The sequence below is a fragment of the Netta rufina genome, assembly GCF_964035555.1.
Source record: "Netta rufina genome assembly, chromosome: 1".
Classification (NCBI taxonomy): domain Eukaryota; kingdom Metazoa; phylum Chordata; class Aves; order Anseriformes; family Anatidae; genus Netta; species Netta rufina.
In genome coordinates this window covers 134,341,318-134,361,295 of record NC_140123.1, presented here as the reverse complement: position 1 = coordinate 134,361,295, position 19,978 = coordinate 134,341,318, and the positions used below count along the sequence as shown (strand labels likewise).

At 39.2% G+C, this 19,978-nt stretch overlaps 1 protein-coding gene across 3 annotated transcripts in view; it reads left to right on the top strand.

Moving 5' to 3' along the window:
* Nucleotides 1-18,875, top strand: part of PHF21B (PHD finger protein 21B) — a gene marked incomplete at both ends in the record, with an annotated part of 171,717 nt that extends 152,842 nt beyond the window's left edge. For all 3 annotated transcript variants that reach the window (XM_084306020.1, XM_084306019.1, XM_084306018.1), the window contains 8 exons: nucleotides 729-780; nucleotides 5,531-5,607; nucleotides 8,500-8,554; nucleotides 12,139-12,161; nucleotides 13,573-13,731; nucleotides 15,147-15,222; nucleotides 16,175-16,278; nucleotides 18,651-18,875. In XM_084306020.1, the coding sequence (XP_084162146.1) occupies nucleotides 729-780; nucleotides 5,531-5,607; nucleotides 8,500-8,554; nucleotides 12,139-12,161; nucleotides 13,573-13,731; nucleotides 15,147-15,222; nucleotides 16,175-16,278; nucleotides 18,651-18,875 (771 nt within the window). The remainder of the gene's footprint in view (nucleotides 1-728; nucleotides 781-5,530; nucleotides 5,608-8,499; nucleotides 8,555-12,138; nucleotides 12,162-13,572; nucleotides 13,732-15,146; nucleotides 15,223-16,174; nucleotides 16,279-18,650) is intronic.
* Nucleotides 18,876-19,978: the final 1,103 nt, after the last annotated feature.

Sequence of the window (19,978 nt, the reverse complement as noted above, 5' to 3'; positions counted from 1 at the left end):
ACAGAAAATGTAGAATCTGCGCTAGTAATTGCCCTATAACTGCATAGGCATATTTCAAAGTTTTGTTAGTATGCAAATGTGGTTTGCGTGTGCACAGTGTACCAAGAATTCTGAGTAATTTTTTTAGATCACATTCCTCGCTGTAAAATGAGTTCACCACTATCAGTGGGAGATGTTTGTTAGCTTTCCCATTGAGGCAAGATAAGGGATCAGTGGACCCCTTCACAGTTCATGCATGTGATATTCTTTCTGTAACTTGGGACAAACAATTTCTGAATTATTCTTTTTTTTGGGGGGGGAGGGGGGGAGATTTCAAAAGTTGAAAAGTTCAGTGCAAGTGTGTTGTATCTTCTCCATATAGCTTGCTTGTATCCAATAAAAACAGTGCCAGACAGTAATAATAATACACAATTGCTTTTCTAAAGAATGGAGTAACAAAGCAACTAGCAATATGAAATTTTGGTCATGCATTATATACAATTAATAATCATACATCATTGGCTTTATAAGACTCTGAACTGTTAAAGTTTATGTAGTCCTACAAGTAGGGCATGACTGACCAGGCATATCTGAAGCAAATCTTCAATTAGTTCTTCATATTTCTATGCATTCAAGCAATAGACATTTCTGAAAGACCTTATTGGGTTTATTCTGTCAATGCCAGATTATTTACTTCTACCAGAATTGTTGTAGTAGAAAATCTAATGTGTGTTTATTTCTTTCCATAGAAAATTGCCTTCATGGTAGCATTAGGACTGGTTACAACAGAACATTTGGAAGGTAAGATGGCATATGTTCTACAGCTCAGGTTTTGAGTGAAATCTTTTCTCTCTGCTGCTCCACAGCCAAATGGAACTGCTTTAGAGTTCGCCACATTCTTAGATATCTTGCTGACTCAAGAGTCCAAGTTATTTACAGCTTGATTTCTTTTTAATAAGTTTTCTTGTGCTTCTGTTCCTTGTTTTTAAGAGAGGCTGTGAATTCTGAAGAAAATAGCATCTTAATTATAAAGTCTCTGCAATATATGCAGCAGTTTTTCTGGTGTTTTGTTGCTTTTTTTTTTTTTTTCCCTCTCTCTTCTTTAAATCTGCATTTTAGAAAAACATTTAATGTCCCAGTGACTGAGAATTTGAAAGCAGTTTAGAGAAACTTTAAGCCATCGGACTTTTTAGTCCCTTAAAGGTAATGGATTGAAATGGAAATTAAAAAGCTATAGCAATTTCAGGAGAAGATTTATAATCCCAAAAGTGCAAATGATGACTGGTTCTTGTTTTCTTTTTTCTAAAGAAAATAAGACAACATTTGAAATTAGGCTGAAGTGCAAATTATGCTTACAGCAGAGAGAACTTCATTTTGAATAATTCTTTGCCCTTGGATTTTATTGGAACTAATAAATTGTTTGTGTGGATTTAATGCTTATGTTCATGAACACCAAGTACTACTCTATTCTGTTATACAGTGAGTGCAGAGATGCACATTTTGAACCTAACTGCTATAATACTAATCCTGTAGAATCAATTCTTTCAGACAAATTCACTTTTTATATTCCTACTACCTTGAAATAAACAGCTCCCACCAAGAGGTATTTACTATGGAAAGGGTATTTCTTCATGAGTGTTGGTGATTGCAACTGCCAAAAATACCCTTATAGCTTTCACATGCTAATGGTTATTATTTTAGTGCTGTGTCATATTTACAGTTATCAGCCATTGCTGTTTATCAGGAAGGAGTGGTCATTATGCAGTTCAGTTTATTTTAGTACTTCTAATGTATTCCTCAGTTTTACATTTTTTAGAATTAAACTGTATCAGGATTCAGGCATTAAAAGCTTATTCACTCAGTATCATTAATCCACAGCATTATTGCATTTCTTCATTTTATTTGCTTATTCTGTGGTGAGGGACTGTGATCCGCTTCTGCATGGATTTCTCTATCAGACCAGCAGCCTTTCCAGCTAACTTCTAGAGGAGGATCTTTCACCTTACTGGGAAAAGAGCTCTGTTCTTCAGGGCCCCTTCCACTGACATTCTGCAGGATACAGAGTGCGCTAAAGATAAACTGTCATTACAGGCCTCATAGAATGACCATACAGAGTGTTACATTATACATACATTAGTTTATTGAAGCTTTACCTCCAACATAAAGCGATCTTCAAGATTATTAGTCTCTATCAAATGTATTACCATTTAGTTGTGTTTTTTTTCTTTTCTGTTTTGGTTCTATTTTTTAAATTAGTAAACTAAATAATTCTGTGATGTAGCTTGTGGTTGTGACATAATCTTTTTCTCTAGGCTATAAGAATGTTTTTTATCATTGCCATTGTGTAAAAAAAATCTAGATTGAAAACAGAATATTTAAAAGAAGTCTTTAGTTCATGTCTTTCTAGACACAAACTTCTTAGCTAAAGAAAATAAAATCAAGTATTTCCATTTATCTTATTGGAATGCTTTAATAAGTTAAACCAAATTACTTATTTTTACTTTTTTAAGCCCTGTTTGGAAAAAGAAAGAGAAAACACTCTCAATACTTTTTAGCAGAAGTGACAAGTAACAAAGATAGTGTACCAGTCTATGCCTCTGGTCTAGCTGGTTGTGATTATTTACTGATGCACTCTTGGATGTACATACTCCTTTTATCAGAAGCATGGATATTTTTTTTCACAGTTTCCATAAGTGAAGTGCTGACATTGTGCCTTCCCTCCCTGATGGCTGCATAAGGTGGAGTACATCTAGTGCTATTTTAGTTCATTTCTCCATCTCTTTTTCCATCTATTTTCACTGCAATTGCTTTTCCCCCCAGCCAGATTTTATTTCTGCACCACAGTGATGCCTCTTCCAAAGCTGTATTCCAGGTCTCTACCACATGTGTGAGTCAGGCTCCATCAAATATTTCTGTTGCCTTGGTGAGAGCATGTCTTAAAGAAATTCTCTCTTAAACCTGGGACCCAAAAGGGCAGAGAACTATAGATCCATCACAGGCTTCTTGTGAAGATAGTCAGCGCAGTTATGCTCCCCAACATACAGAAAGCTCTGCTGTGTCAAATCCTTTGTTTCTTTTCCCAGACCAGTGGAAAGTCCCAATCTTGCATCCTTGTGACAACCTCTGAAAAGGAGTAAGTCTGTCTGGGCAGTCAGTCTGTCTCCAGCTTCTTCCCTGTGCTGCTGTGAGTGCTGAGATGCTGCAGCCCCTGGATGCACTGACCCTGTAGCTTGGGTTACCACTGCTGGCTGCAGAAACCATGGCTCCTGCTCATGCTGTTGAGACCAAAGTCAAAAGTCAGCACAGCTCCACTTCCTCCATTTCTTTGCCAGCATCAAGGCACATAGGTTCTTCTTTTGTGATGTCTCTGGCACTTCTGGCCAGGAGCACATTCCTTTTGTAAGAACTGATATGGAGAACAATCGTCCTTCCCGTGGCTCTGTGGCAGGCTGTTGGATCCACATGTAGTGCTCATCCTGCTGCAGTTGCCAGATTACCTTCATAGGCTGCCAAAGGGTTTGGAAGCTCCAGGATGGCAATTTCTTCATAGCTAGAAGAGCACACTGTAGGGAATACTTCAGTGGTGGAGCAGAAGTGTTACCCATACAATGGCTTCCTGTTTGGAGGTTTCATGGCACCAAGGATGTTAACGACATGCTGGCAGTGGTTTCAGAAATGGGGTTTATTGCACATCTCAGTGCAGTCCCAGATAGCACGTTTCTTCATACTGAGATGCTGCACAGCTCCAGGAGTTGCATGGCAGCATATGTCTGTCTCATGTCAGGCTGTGAATCAGACCTGCCTGTACTCTTTGAACTGCCTTAGGAGAGACACCTGAGTGTGAGAGGTGACATGTTCCCATGCCAGTGGGAAAACCCAGCCAGAATACACAAGTAGTTGCTCCTCTGTTTTTCTTGTCTATCCAGTTTCTGTCTGCTACATCCACCATTGCAAGAGTGGCGGCTTAGCCAACAGTGCTTTGTGAATGAGAAGTTTCAAATCAGTATCTGGGAACTCAGGGCTGTACAAAATCCATGCAGAGTGTTGGCCTTGTCCCTACGGACACCGTGTTCAGGACGTGACCAGCAATACTCAAACCACATACTGTGGCACACTGCCCTTTTTACTCTGTGGAGAAGTGATCAACTTCAATTTGGAAAGGGTGTCTGGAAGCCAGAACTGTGTGCCAGGAATCCAATTCCCGTGTATTGTAGACATCCTGAAAGCTGGACTGTATCTTACTGTTGGATTGCAAATGGGAGATAGTGCTCAATATCCTTGAGACCATTTTCTGGCCCGGAGGACCTTCTGGGATGGGTCTCACACATTGGCAAAAGATGCTAGACTTTCTGAAGAACCAGATGGTGTCATGAGTTTCTGTTGGGTGTGCTCCTGGTCCTCTGATGGGCTGACAGGCTAGTGTTCCTGCCAGTTCTGCTCCTTCTGAGAAATTTACTCAGAACAAAAAGAGTGGAGGTATCACAACCATGGGAGGGGCATTTAGACTAAAAAGAGTTCTGTAGTTTATCACTGCAGAGTGTGAACGTTGCCATAAAATATTCACTTGGGGAACAAGCATCAGCCCAGCTGCACACACTTCACGTCATGGGATGGATGCTGGGGGGCTCTCCTTGCTAAAGCATGTCTGCTCTTACCTTATTATTGGAATAAAAAGTAGACTGTAAAATACACGCTTATAATAATCTCACCATTCTGAACAGACATAAAGAGCTGGAAAAATTCCGTGTGATGGAAATGAAATCCTAGTTCAGATAAAAGTGGCATTAAATCTGCAGATTTCAGTGGGCCAGGAATTTGCTCATTTTTTCTGTGTGTGTATCCAGAAGATTTCACATGACTTATTTTTTGCTAAATGCAGTCCCGAGTAAGTGCCATCTTCGATAGGTGTTACCATTTAGTTGAAGGGAGTTCTCCTGTTCTTCCCCCTTTCCCAAACAGGCCAGCAATTCAATGAGCTTATTTTTGCACTGCTCTTTCAAGTGGCACAGTTATATGTACAGCTCACAAAAATACTTTGCAAGTTTATGATCATGAAGCCGTGTTATTTTGGATGAATAAGTCATAGTGCCCTAGTTAGAGCTGAATCTACCCTCTGCAGAGAAAAAGTAATATAAGTGAAACTTAAAAGGATCTCTATACTTTCATCTGATATGGGTTTCAAGGCTTAACTGCTTTGTATGCTTAATTTTTGTTAATAGCAGTCATTGATAGCATTTTGAAAGCTCTTTCTTGATGCTTGTTATATGTGTGTCTGAAGGGATCATCATAAAAATCTTGTAGGACAGCAGAAGTCCACCATGGAGGAAGGGAAAAATAAAAACATGCCTGTGTTGTGAGTCTTACAAGGAAAATCTTATTAATGTCAGCATTGATATTAATGCTGATGCAACCCAATTAACACTTTAGAAACTGAACCTGAACACAGAGCTTAAGAGGTTGAGGGTAAGAGCATCTTGATTAAGAAGTTAGAGCTACATTTTTCCCTGATGAATGAGAAACATACAATTCATGCTTTTTTCCATGGTTACAGAAATCCAGAGCAAGCGTCAGGAAAGGAAGAGAAGAAGCACAGCGAATCCAGCCTACAGTGGACTCTTGGAAACCGAGGTACTTGATAATTCACTTTTTTTTTTTTTTTTACCACAGTGCTATTTCATGCCAATAAAAGGTTTAAGTACTTCTTATTACAAAAGTATATATGAATGCAGAGCCATGTATTCAGTTGTAAAGATATATTGATGTGGAAAAGAAAAAAAAATATTTAATCACAGAATCACAGAATTTTCTAGGTTGGAAGAGACCTCAAGATCATCGAGTCCAACCTCTGACCTAACGCTAACAGTCCCCACTAAACCATTTCCCTAAGCTCTACATCTAAACGTCTTTCAGTAGCTAAGCGACAGGTTTTCACCCCACAACATCACTTACTTCAAACTAGCACTCATGATAGTTTTAGTAACGGCTGAGAGGACTAAATTAATGTGGGATCTAATTACTCTTTTACCTATACACATGATCCCATTAGGTTAGACCTGAAGAATAGAAGTGCTGCATTATCTTCAGACTTGCATGGCCATTCCTCTTTTCCTATTCCTATCTTCAGAGAACTTCACTTAGTGTTTTTTTTTTTTATTATAGACATTCATAAAAGGAACATACTGGTTTAAGAATCAGTGTACTGTGCAGAGGGTAAGAAAGCCTGCATAATAAGTAAAATAATGCGTAATTAAAAATAAAATGGATCTGCATGATCTCTATCATCTGTTATGTGTATGCTGTTACATCTATGGCAATAGCAAAATTAGGCCCTACAAAATATTGCATTGCAAACCTGGTATAAAGTCAGCATGTAAATAGACTTAACTTGTTCTAAAAATGTGTTTTTATTAAGTTTCTATTTATTTAGCATGTTAAAATTCCATCTTTAACATTTTACCACAATTTGGGGTTACTATTTGAACTTTCTGCAGAAATTAAACTGATTTGCAGCCAGCTTTCCATTTAAGCAAGATTACTCCATGTTCTGGGTTCCTTAAGCCTAGATAAAGTAAGTTTTCTTTACGTAGGTATCAGTGATGAAATTTTGGAATACCAAAATTTTTGCAAATGTCTGTGTTAGCAGACAGCAGACAGATGAGGCTAAGAAGAAAGCTATCAGTGATAACTTGGTTGTTCTTTTTTTTTTTTTTTTTTGAAATATGATTTTTATGCTCCCTCTCTGGGCACTTGAATTCTTCAGGACTCGGTTTTTCTCCAGCAACCTCTTCAGAGCAAATACTTATGTTCATATACCCAGTGTTTAACACAGTAGGAACCTTAGGCTTGCTACCGTTACATTTGCAGTGTCTTCTCTTAGGCCTTTTTGTCCTGATGAGTTTATTAAAATAACTTACAATCAAGTTTTGTGACTGTAGTCTAATCAATGTTCATGAGAAACTCAGTTATCTTGGAGCAGAGATGGAGGGGGTGATGAAGGAGGTCTGCTGCACCCCTAGTTCATACTCCTTATTATATCTGTTCTCAAAAGCATATCATGAAGTGAAGGACGGCACAGAGAAAGAAATGTCTGTAAAAGAGTCCTATGGCTGATCAGCTGTGTCCTCATTAGGAACTGTCATTAAGTACTGACCATGGGGAATGCTGTTCAAGTAAAATGGAGGCAGATGTTTTTTCACTGATCAATTAGCTGCTCAGATCGATTTGCTAATCAGTGAATTGAGGTATTTTGAGGCATTTTAGGCATTCTGGTGCAGTTTAGTTTACGGTTAGTCTACAGAATGCTCTTTAATTCATGATTGTTTAAGTTGAAACTGCATATAAATTAGACTTTTTATTTGCCAATGCCCCTCAAAACTGCAGGAGCTCAGCATCTGTAGTGGTGATGTTACCTTCCTTGATTACAAAAATGTGATCACAGTCTTATGTCTTCAATCGAATGGTGTGCTTTTCATTTTCACAGCTTTTTTTTTCTAAAAATGTTTCTGAGATACCATTCTATTTTCCCACTCTTGGTAGCTTCTTTGTTGTTGTCCTTCAGCGTAGGAAAGGGTTAAGTTTCTAACTGGATATATTTTGAACAAAGAAACATCAATTCAAAATTCCTTAACAAACTGCCATGCACCTGTTTAGAAAAGAACGGTTTACTCATCACAGAAAAAATTATTTATTAGCCACAAAAAAATCTACTTTTCCTCCAAGCATAGACTTAACATCTAATGGAGGAAAATGGTACTGTTTCCAGTCCTGCTGTACGATGATGGCTTAGAGGAGCCTTTAAGGGTTATGTTGACTGTTAATGAAGCCCAGGTAGCTATTGACCAACAGCTTTTACCATCTTCTAAGCTGCTGATGGACTGCATTACAGTTAGTTAAACATCTCAGTCAGGTTTCCAGTGGACTGTGTTTGCAAGTTTGAAGGTCTTTAATAACCACAGCAGATTGACATGACTGCAAGCTTCTAGAGGTCATATACATTAACTTCTGAAAGAGAAATACTTGACTTGGGTCCTAATGCGTAGCTTACAAAGGAAATATGGTTCTACTAACTGTGGGCAAGTGTCACGGTGGATAGTGATGTTTTTCTGCAGGTGGGAAATCCATCTCTATTTCTGTATATGCAAATAAAGATGTCATTTCACAGAAACAATTTATTATGCAATTTTTCATTTATGGATGTTATCTGCTAGGTTTGGAGTTACTGTTGCAGTTGCCTGGAACGTATACTGAAATTCAGTCAATAAAATGCAATTTGTATTTCTCTCTTGTTAATAAAATCTAATGCATGTAAAACTGCTTTGTGAAGAACTTGTTAGAAAGGTAAATAATGCAACTGTTTATATAGCTATCTTAAGGGTAAGTAATGAATAATCTAAGTCACTGAACGAGCTTCTGGATACTTGGTTATGTATGAAGGAAGCTCATAGAAAGTATAGCCATATGGAACAGTAAGAGACAACTAGAACACCTTTCAATGATGCTATGGTTTCTTTTTCCTTGCAGCGGAAACGCCTTGCCTCAAATTATTTGAATAATCCCTTGTTCCTTTCAACAAGAGGTAAGCATATTTTTAAGTGAATATACTATTGCTCTGATGACACATTAAATATTTAATAGCAGGATTTCATAGGAATTACTACTAGCATGCCATAGGGCATTGCTCTGTGTAAGATTCCTGCGCTTTTTAGTGTGGAGTGAAAATAGATGGTTTACTTGCAAAAATGGGTAAAGGATAAAGCTAAAGGTCAGGACTGTATAGAAACTGATCCAAAGACTTTGCAATCAATGGCAAATCTGATCTCTAGTATTGTAAGCAGAATGAAGTTAGAGGACTGATTCAAGAAGAGAGTATTGCCAACTCCAACTACTTAAAAACGTGTTGAAAAATTGGGCTCTAAAAAAATTATATTCTGGACTTTTCGTTTGCCTCTTCTTGTCAACTTTAAGAAGCTGTTGTCCATCCTCAAGGGCTAGAAATATACCACATCTTTTGCTTTAAAAACAACTGCTGAAAACCACAGTTTTTCTCAGTCCAAGAGCTGGAGACATAAAACTAGATTTGATGGCCTTGAAGACGCCTTCCAACCTTGTATTTATAAGAACTTCAGAAAATGAAAATTTCATGGTAAAAGCATTGAGAAAGAACAGCTCAGAGGATCCATTTGGTGAAGATGATGAATAGCTCATGAGAAGAGCGCATTCATGGAAAAATGTGCAACATTTAGAGAAGGCAAAGGGTTGAGAAGTGGGAGATGAAACAAGGACAACACTAAGTGCAATTTAATTCTTTAGATGAGGCCCATGTAGGAATTTAAGAGACAATGCAAGAAACTTTAGTTGCATTTCAGAAGAGAAGAAAAATAGAGAAGTGTGATTATATCCTTGCCCTTGTGCTGCCTTCTTAACTTGGGCTCTGTTGTTGTGCATTAAAAGTAAGGGAAGGCAGGCGTTTTTCAGATTCAAATATTATTTCCATTTTAGGAGTATTTATAGGAATAATTTCAATTAAGTCTTGAAGTTTTGACAGTTTTTCAGTGGTTGTTTGGTATGCCTGTCAAATGTCATGTTTAGTGTTAGTCACCTTTCTGGCCTTGCCTTGCATTCCTGCACCACAGGATCGCCATCTTAAATGTGACGGTGCTTCTCTACTTTCAAAACTTCATGTGCTAGATGCAGACAATTGGCCTACTTACCATATGCCTCAAGTGCATGTGGTGTCAGAGGACAGGAGAGGTTATTACACGGTAAACAGCTATGACGACATGCCTCTTAGCAGGAGCCCATCCTCGTGTAAGCTCTAGTTCAAAGAATGTTACTCTCAGCTCAGTTTTAGCCTGAAAATTAAAATTATAATTTTTATTTGTCTTATCATACCACTTGTTTTTCCCTGGTAAACACATATCTGGAGGGAATGGCAATGTTTGCAAGCCATGCTTCTAGCCCCTTCATAGATTTCTTTTAAGTTAGGATTTGACATCTCTGACCTTCTTTCATCCACGTTTACCATTTGATTTGCAAGGAAGGAGGCAGGGTACATAGTTCCAGCAATGTGCCTGTCACTGAGCTGCTTGGAAGCCACTGCACTCTCTCCTTAATTGTTAATTCCTATTTGGTTCCTGTATCTTTGGTTCGTCCAGTTTCCAGAATCTGTGCTGGGGTTCTGCAGATTCTGTCAATCTTACGCTGAACTTCCTTAGAGCAGACCCCCCACCTCTGGAGGTTGTAATTACTTACATGCACTGGGCACCGTTATGCACAATGTGATGTAAGCTCTGACCAAAGGCAGATGCAGTCCCAGACAGCTTGAAATAACAGAGGTGTAGCTGTCTGCCTTTAGTGCATAGCTGTCTGCCCCTTCTGCTATAAAACACTCCTTTAAAAAATCCATCTTTGGTTTAATTTTAACTAGAAAGCATAGTTTGACATACTTTAAAATGTCTAGAACTTTACAATAAAACTGAGCTGAAAAGAGAAATAAACAAACTAAAAATACCTCTATGAAGTACAAGAAACAACTGTAATTTCCAGAAATACAGAAGAGAACATTTCTTGTAAATTTTCAGCAAAATGTCAATTAAACAGGATTCATTTATCTGAAAATGTCTTACCTGAAATGAGGGCACATCCCCTGACATACATCATTTGTAGAAAAGACTCTTAAATTATCAAGCCTCTGTTTATCTGAATAACATTTATGCCCCCTGAGTAATCGTGGTGTCATATACCCATGGATCTCTCTGTGTGTATTTGTGTATGTAGTGACATCTGCAGATTTTATAAGTCTGTGGTTATTTATGGAACTGAATGCCAAAGGAAGCTACAATTGTTGGGAAAGGCAGGTAAATCTATGGAAGAAAAATCTATCTAAGTCTGTTAAATGTAAAGATGAAGATGCAAACTCCAGGTTAGGGAAACCCATAAACTACAGACTGCTAGCATTTGGGAAGATACTTCTGGAGTATTTAAAAAATAATAATAGTGATTTATGAAAATTAATTTTTGAAAAAAAAAAATAATTTATTTAAAAAATTATGCTGTGCTTGTCCAGTTCTTGTACTCTGCCTGAGCAGCAGAGTTAGATGCTCTTAGCAAAGGACCTTGGGCCTTTGGTCCAACTTAGGTGAAGCTGTTCCTTTGCTATGTTCCTCTTTTCACATGTGTGTGAGCATGGTGTCTCTGTGTCTGCATATTCTATGTGTGCAACTCACAGGTTGCTGGGCTCACACTGGGACAGCTGTATTCCCAGTTGTGGTCAGGGAGGGAACCAAAGGAGCTAAGGACAGAAATATGAGTTTATTTGTCACCAATCCAATCCAAAGAAAGGCCTCTCCATCAGCTGTTTGTCACTGGAACAGCATGTACCTGTCTCTTATGAGTCAGCAGCAAAAATCACAAGCTACTGTGCAGTTTCCATAAAGCTGTTAACATTTTCTCCATTTTTATTTTTGGATCAAAGTGTGATCAATGTCACAAATATTTTTATGAAAGGCTTGGCCTGTTTTCCAGAGAGCTCTGGTGCTTCTTGTTCCTATCAAGCTGTGAATGCAATCACCAGAGCTCAGTTCATCAGAAGGTCGGAAAACAGTAGCATTTTGGGTGGGAGAAGCTTGATGATAAAGAGCTGATGATAACACAGAACTCTCCCACAAGTAGCTGAACACTTTGGCCATGAATCAGCTGAACATTTAAGCGTATTTAACAGTAAGTCAGTGGTACCACTTTTGTACTCCAAGTTAAGCACTTGCTTAAGTGCCTTGCTGGTTCAGGGCCAGATTGTTAAACACTCAGCAAGCTGAAGTCCTTAAGAAAGACTTTCAGACCAGTGACACACAGAGAAGAGCTCCACAGTAAACATTTTGAAAACTGAAAATAGTATCTGTGCTTCTCATATTATCAGATCTTTGGGTGCTGGATTCCTGCAATGTAAATTTTAAAATCTCAATTTGAGAAATACTTGCTGCTGCTCATTCTCCTGTTTGTAATTGCATTCTTTTCTGCCCAAAGAAAAGAATTTATCGCATTAATTTTGACAATGTCCCACCTCACAGCTTGACTAAAATCTCTCCCATAGCTGAGAACTAGCATTCATTGCAGCGATATATTTCCCACTAATCTGTTCTCTACCCTTCTTTCACATGCTAGCAAATGAGGATCCATTCTGGAAGGTATGTGTAGCAAAATTTGTGTATTTACCAGTGTCTTTTTTCATCACTGTGTAGTTCAGATCTTTCTTCTGATTATTGTAGTCTCTACTACAGAATTGCAGTATTCTCTTTGCCTTTCATACTACTTTCGGGAAATATTTCTCATTTATGTAAATCTTTGCACCTCAGAGTTACAATTTCAGAGGCAGAATCTTAAGGGCTTGCATATACACAGCTTGAGTTTAATCCCTTTGTAGAATCCCCTAAATGAGAAAGTGCTATTCCAGATATTTTGTTTTGTTTTGTTGTGTTTTTTTTTTTAATGAATATTTTAAGAAAAATGAATGACCATTATAGGTTATATGTATTAAATCTCTTTAGTTTGCATTTAAAAATTTAGAGTAGATAATTTTTAAACAGTAATATTTGGAGAGTTGGGTTTTTTGTTTGTTGGTTTGATTTGGTTTTGACAGGACTGATTTCAAATTCAAGATGTAAACCTGACTAAAATTATCATGAAACATTATAATTAATAACCCTAAAAGTGAAAATATATGTTTGGAATTAACAAAGATACAACATTATTATTCTCCTTGCTGGAAAAATATTAGGAAAATTTAGATTTTCTTTGTAATGTTTCACAAACCATAAAAGTTTCAAAATCGGTCTCTGTTAAAATGCACTTAATTATACAAAGAGTAATTAGCATTGCCATCAGATTAGCATAGCTATTTACTACATTACATTGTAACTTTGTTGATGAGTCTTAGTTCATGTTATAGATTGCTTCAGACAAAGTATTAATCAGTCTTGTTGGAGATAGTTTGTTAGAGTCTGAACAGAAAACAATTAGCAAAAGGGAGAACAGAGGGACAGAGGAGCCGAGCCCTCTAGAGGAGTTCACAAAAGGAGGGTACGTAGGGAAAAGCTATACTCGAGCACACTGTATTCTTAACTGCTCTTTGAGGCATAAAACATGGAACTGCTTTTTCCCCAGAAACTTTTGCTTGCTTGCTTCCTTCAGCCTTGGACTTGGAGAACAAGTAATCCACATATTGGCTTTTACCCACGCTTTAAAGTAGAGCTGCCCATGTTGATACATGTGTCAGAGTGACATTTTATCAAGAACAAATGAAATAATTCTAACATCACAAACTGGCTATTTAGTTGACTCCTTCCTGTGTTTGATTAGTTGATTTTTATTTTTCTATCTATATCAATTTAGGGAACTCACTTCTGTCTTGTTTATTTGTATTTGTTGCTGTCATACACCGTTATATCTGTTGCCTTCTACAGCTGCCAGGGTGCTTCTGACACGTAGATTTTGTGTTTGAATGAGCCTAGCTGCTGGAACAGTGGCTGTGAGTGCTGCCTAGGGAGAAGTGCTCAATGAGTTGAATTGACCCAAGCCATTCTTTCTCCTCTCTTGCAGAATGAGATCCACCACGATGAACACTGCACTGCTTGCAAGCGTGGCGTTAACTTGCAGCCCTGTGGCACATGTCCCAGGGCATATCACCTCAACTGCTTGGACCCACCCCTCAAAACTGCCCCCAAGGGGGTTTGGGTCTGTCCAAAGTGCCAACAGAAGGTAAGCTACATGGGACATAGAATCATAGAATCATTAAGGTTGGAAGAGACCTCCAATATCATCATGCTACCAACAATGTCACCTACTAAACCATGTCCCTACGCACCAGGTCCAACCTTTCCTTGAACATACCCAGGGACAGTGACTCTACCACCTCCCTGGGCAACCTGTTCCAATGCCTGACTACTCTTTCTGAGAAGAAATGTCTCCTAATTTCCAACCTAAATATCCCCAGGCACAACCTGAGGCCATTCCCTCTGGTCCTATCACTAATTACCTGTGAGAAGAGGCCGACTCCCAGCTCCCCACACCTTCCTTTCAGGTAGTTGTAGGTAGCAATAAAGTCTGCCCTGAGCCTCCTCTTCTCCATACTAAACAATCCCAGTTCTCTCAGCTGCTTCTTACAGGACTTGTGTTCCAGGCCCTTCACCAGCTTCGTAGCATAGCACACTGAGAAGAGAAAATAGGAAAAACCTTTAATCTGTGTACCACTAAATTAAACTAAACTATGGTCACAGCTTAGGGGACCATATTAGCTACTACTGAGGAGGTTTTAATAAAGTTTGCAGCATTTATTTCTGGTATTTTTATTATCTCTTCACCGTAATCATATCTGCTGAGGTTTGTCCTGGAAAAAGATTGAAAGTGTCTCTCCATTTCCTTTGTTTCTCTTCTTTACAAGAAAGTCACCAGCATGTAGATTGCAAAACAAGTAATGTAAACATTATGTATGAGTACACAGTGTCAGAAGCAGACACTTCACCAGTAGATCTGAAAACTGTAAGGAGTGTGCTTCATCTTCTTTAAATCATATTTATTACATGATAGTTATTGATCATAGCTATGTCAGAAATGCTAATTTGTTTAGTTGCTGTGAATAATGCTGATTGCAGGAACAGTAAAACAATTACTAAAACAGCGCAGTGTCACTTAACTGTAGAGTGGAGGGTTAGATTTTGTGCCTTAGAGTTCTTTGTGTTTAGCACTGAAATCACTGTTACGTTCCTTTGAAAATGTCAAAGGGAAATTCTAGCACATAGTTATAGAGAGGAGAGCAGCCTAGGATTAGGTCTGCAAAGTCATGTTTTCCTGTGGACCATCCACAATGCTCCTGTATACTCCACCAGTGTGGAGGTCTGCTTGTCAAGGGCTGAAGAGTGTCTTCTCGTCGTGACAACACAAAGCAGAGGCTTTGCAACCCCCTTTAGCACTGTTTGGTAGGTACAAGGATGTGAAAAGGAGTGATCCCCAGTGGAGGGTGCTACTCGAATTATTATCTCATTACTTCTCAGCTTGTGAATTCTGAGACAGGGACCCTAGAGACAGGTCTTGCAGAGCTGTGAGGCTGGAGGAAGAAAAACATTAATGTGTGCCTTTGTGAGGTCCTAACTTTCTGTTGTTTCCTGGGCTTATAGGTGTTAAAGAAAGATGACAATGTGCCATGGACTGGAACTCTGGCTATTGTTCACTCCTATGTTACTCATAAAACAGGTAGGGATTGACGCAGCTTTTGAGAAGCGATTCTCTGCTCGTGATGGGCGATACCATTTGAATCCTTCGTGGCACTGATACTAAAGTAGTGTTGTAATGCTACCAGTTATCGTGGCAGTATTAATCAAAGGGCCATAAGAGGCTATGTCTGAGAACAGTAGGTGACTTTCTCTTCCCTTCTCTCTCTCTGCTCCTTCTCCATCTTTGCTCTTTGAGGAATCTGAGATTGATCTCAGAGGAATTTCACTCAGTGGAGGAGGCTATAATGGAAGTGGTGCCTTCCTGGGAACAGGGCTAAAAATGGGATTTTGATTTTGAGGCAGAATCATGTCAGGCTAGGAGGCAGAGAGACACGGTCAGGCTAAGCAGAGCTGTACAGTTGGGTCTGTAGCATGATGCCAGATTAGTATCTCATGTACTACAGTAATACCAGTCTATAATTGTTTTGTTATTATTTGGTATCACAGTCATTAGCATCAGATGGTGTATTATTATACATTGGCCATTACTCTTGTTTTGCTCCCTGTTGCACTTTTACAATGGGCTGTTTGGCTGTTTGGCATTAGAGTGTATTTGTAAGGAGCTTTTCAGAAGTATGGCATTGTTTTGATCTGTGCTTTTCACCCAGGGTCACTGAACCTGAACCAGGTAGCTGACCAGTTCTTAAATACCCTACACCTCTTTCTTGAAGACTTCCAGGGTCACATGTGGTCCAAGGGCTGTTTCTAGTTCATCTTAAAGGTGCATGATAGCTTTTGGGTTGTCCTGCATGCTAGTTGTTGACATGCAAACAGAAACTCCAGATTTAGCCATCTGTACTTGCTGACAAAAGGCTTCTGAGACCTTAAGCTCACCTTTCAAAACACATGCTTCTGCTTTGTGGTGTCAAGCACACAGTTTTGGTATATGGCCTTTTCTTAACTTTTGCATCCTTACTGTTATTGTTCCATAGTCAAAGAACAAGAGAAACAGAAGTTATTAAAGAGAAGCAGTGAGCTGAAGAGTGAGCATAGACAGTTAGAAGAAAAAGATCGACTTCTCAACAATGCAGTAAAGGTAGGACTGCTTACTGGGGACAGTCTCCCACAGAGATGTTTATAAAGAATTTATGCTTGAAAAACTGGTATTTCATGGCTAGAAAAATGTTTATGCTCCAAAGCTAGATGTTGAAGCATGCATACACTTCTGTGTGAGGAAAAACATGTGGACTTGCTTTATACACAAAAGCAAACTGCTTGGGCAGCCTGAGGAGGAGAAATCACTGGTGACTGAAGTCCTGTTGCACACATAAAAACACAAAGTAACTGTGCCTGCCTTCCTCGTAGTGCCTTACACAGCTCTGATCTATCCAGTGACATTAAGGCATTTCCATTCTCCAGGTGAAAGATCAGTCACAAGCATGTGTTCCATTGGTAGCTGCTTGTCCATCAGCTCCAGAATTCCTGAGATGGGGTAGAAATAGCCATCCTTATTTGTCTTAGAGGATAAATGGTGTTACAACCTCTCCATGAGTGAAAACGGATTCACAACTCTGTTTGCTGGAGATGTCTCCATGCATACTGTGCTATGAGGACCAGTCTCTGGCAATAATGAGTGGGCTGAAATCAAAGCTATAATCAATCCCTGTCCTCCATGGAGGAAGGAGCTTATCTGGGGCTAGCTCACCTCAGGCCCACTCTTAAGCGGTAGCTGTTAGTTTGCATGGCAGGCTCAATAAATATTTGAAACTTTCTTACCCTGGTAAAATCAAAGTGGCAGCTGCAGGAGTAACTGGTCACTACTTGCTTTACCACTGCAATTATCCAGAGGAGGCATACTAAAATATTTATTGCATTTAAAATAAAGAAGGAAAAGTATTGATTTATTAAAAGGCATCACAGTGGGGAATATTCCCTGTAACTGTGTATAGTCACCACCACCACAAATGGAAATAAACATGTATGAAGAAGTGACTCTGATGTATGGAATATCTCCAATGCTTCAGAGGGTACAGTAGCATGAGGTGTTCATGAAATTAAAGGCATGTGGGGATGCATTCAGCTATCATTTATATGTCACTATTGTCAAAAGCATAAGTTTTCTACCTAAGCAGAATCAGGATCTTTTAGAGGGAGACAGTCTTTTTTAAATGGTAATATCAGACAATGGTTACATTTATTGGAGATATGTCCACTTGAAAGGAGAAAAGCAATTGAAGGTGTTCCAGCACACAGCAGTTTCATTTCTGATATTTTCCTTAAAAGAGATTTAAATTAAAGAGAGAACTTGCATATACCCCCCAGGTAAAATGGTATTATTTGGTACAGACAGAATGTGATTTATCTTTCACCTGACATTTCACCTGTGTACACCAATCTCTGAGCAGCTCCACACAGTGTCTTTTTGAACAACTTGACTTTCAGCTGAGCTCTTGCCACTTCTCCAGAGCTGGAGACTCCCCCACCCCACTGTAGCCAAAGGGGACCAATCTGTGGACAAGTCACCAGTTTTGCCAGAACTCTGAGACCAACAGGAGAAAGAAACTGGGAGGTGTCAGGTGATAGAGAGGCCACCATCCCCTTCCATCTAGCAGGCAGGCTCTGGTTTTTGGTACATGACATAGTCCCTCATGGGCCAGCCGGTGTTCAGTGGATGGGATGGTAGCTGCAGCAGTTGGGGAGAGGAGGGAGATTTAGTGATTCTTCCTCATCTCCTCTTGGAGAAGAGGGAGATTTGGGATGCTTTTGTTTGGCTCCTGCTCTCATGCTCATTTTCATGTAAGTTTGTGTGAAACATTTCAAGTGATGGTGGGGTGCAGTTTGGCCACCCCACAATAAAAAGGTTTTCTTGTGACTGTTGTGGTATAATAGATTAGATTCTAAGATTCTAATCTAATAGATAAGATAGATAACATATAAGATAATATAATAGATAAGATAGATAAGATTCTTAGATTCTAAGTTTTCCACCAGAAATTTATTGATACCATGTTTAGAGAGAACAGCTTACTTTCACAGTACCAATTCCATAAAATCTGTCGCAGGCACAAAATGCACCATGGTGAGGTTTATCCCTCAAATCTTTGTCAGTGCCATTGGGCGAGATTGAGAGACCTCACTGGTGGCTTTGTGGCTTTCCAGTAATACAGCTATTACAGTCCCAGGCTGACAACCTGTCTGGAGTGCAGAAGGCATTTCTGCATACAGGACAAGGTCAGAAACACCCTCTGCATGCATTTGGACGTGGAAGAGTGTTGTTACCTTAGCTGCTGCAGTGGATGTGACACCGTTTTTGCTCCATTCGTTAAGCCATGCTTTTGCTATCCCCAGAGGAGAATATACTTCAAGAAGGATGTGCACTCGAGACACAAAAGGATGTTTGGAGAGATGTTTGACACCGATTTGAATGTATTCTCAGTCTTCCCTTCTCTCTCCCCTTCTCTTTGACAGAAATGCTTAGAGCTAAAAACCAGCCTGTTGGCCCAGCAGAAAGGGACTCAGTCATCACTGGAACGTCTCAAAACCCTCATTAGACTGATCCAAAATGAGCAGATGATTCAGGTTACCATGACAACCACCACCACCTCCTCCCTGCTCACCGTCCCCTGGATCAAACCCTCCTCTGCCTCTGCTGCCATGCACAAAGCCTTGCAGCAGTCACAGGGCAACAACTGACAGAGCCGGCTGCACCAGAGACAAGGAAGGGGGAAGAGAAACTTTACACCCATGCGCAAAGGAGAGATTAAACTGAGACAAAGGAGAGAAGGAACAATCTGGGGTTTTGTACACGTAAGAACTCTCAAGGAACAAGCAAGGTCCAGTTTGTAGGCCACTGTGGCGGCTGCTTCACAGGGAGCAGGATGTGGTTATGTGTTTGCCGAGACCTTCAGTGCTGATGAGATTTTTTTGTTATGTTGGCCTTAATGTATTTATGACTGAGGATGAACAGGAAGAGTACAGCCGATAGAAAGTGGAATATCCTTTTTGTGGGGAGACAGGCAGTTTTGCAGTTCTGCTTGAAGGGGAAAATTTAAAACGCAAAGAGTTAGTGAGCTAGTGGGGACGTAGTTGGGCTGAAAGCTGCGGGAGGGAGACTGGTGATATCAAAAGAAACCAAGCTACTTAGGACTTGACATGGATTCTTATCAAAGGAACAAAGTTGGCTCCATTGACTCGGGCGAGCAGGAGCTGGGGCTGTTTTGACCAGAATGGACACTCACAGAGCCTTCAAAACAAAAGGTCATTTTTTTCCAGTATTATTAGAGTTGAGAATTGCAGATATTTAAATAAAGAAACTGTATGAAGTTAGCGTTTCTAGTAAAATATTGAAGTATTTTCATGCTGATGCTTCTGTATATGCGTTCCTAAGTATTTAAAAAAGTGTGACTGTAAAACTCCTTACTTTTTTGCAGGTCCTTTTTACTTATTTTGCTATTGGTGTATTTTTCTCATGGAGTTTTTGTGCAAGATTTAGCATAAACCTTAATAGTGGATATCCTTGGCAGGTTGGGTTTGGTTTTTTAAAGAGGTTATTTTGGGGGTTTTCTTTTTTGTTAGTTTATTTTTTTTAAGAAAAAAAAAATCTGTTTTTTGTTTACTGACAGTACAGATAATATGCCAAAAAGTTAACTTTACATTTTTGTACTGCATTTTTATTGTTAAAAGTATGTAACTTTTGGTATCGTATGTATTTTTTTTATTATTATTGTTGTTTTTTCCTTTTTGCTTGCAGAAATATCTGCTGAAATGGTAGAGGAAAAAAAAATGCCTCAAGGGGT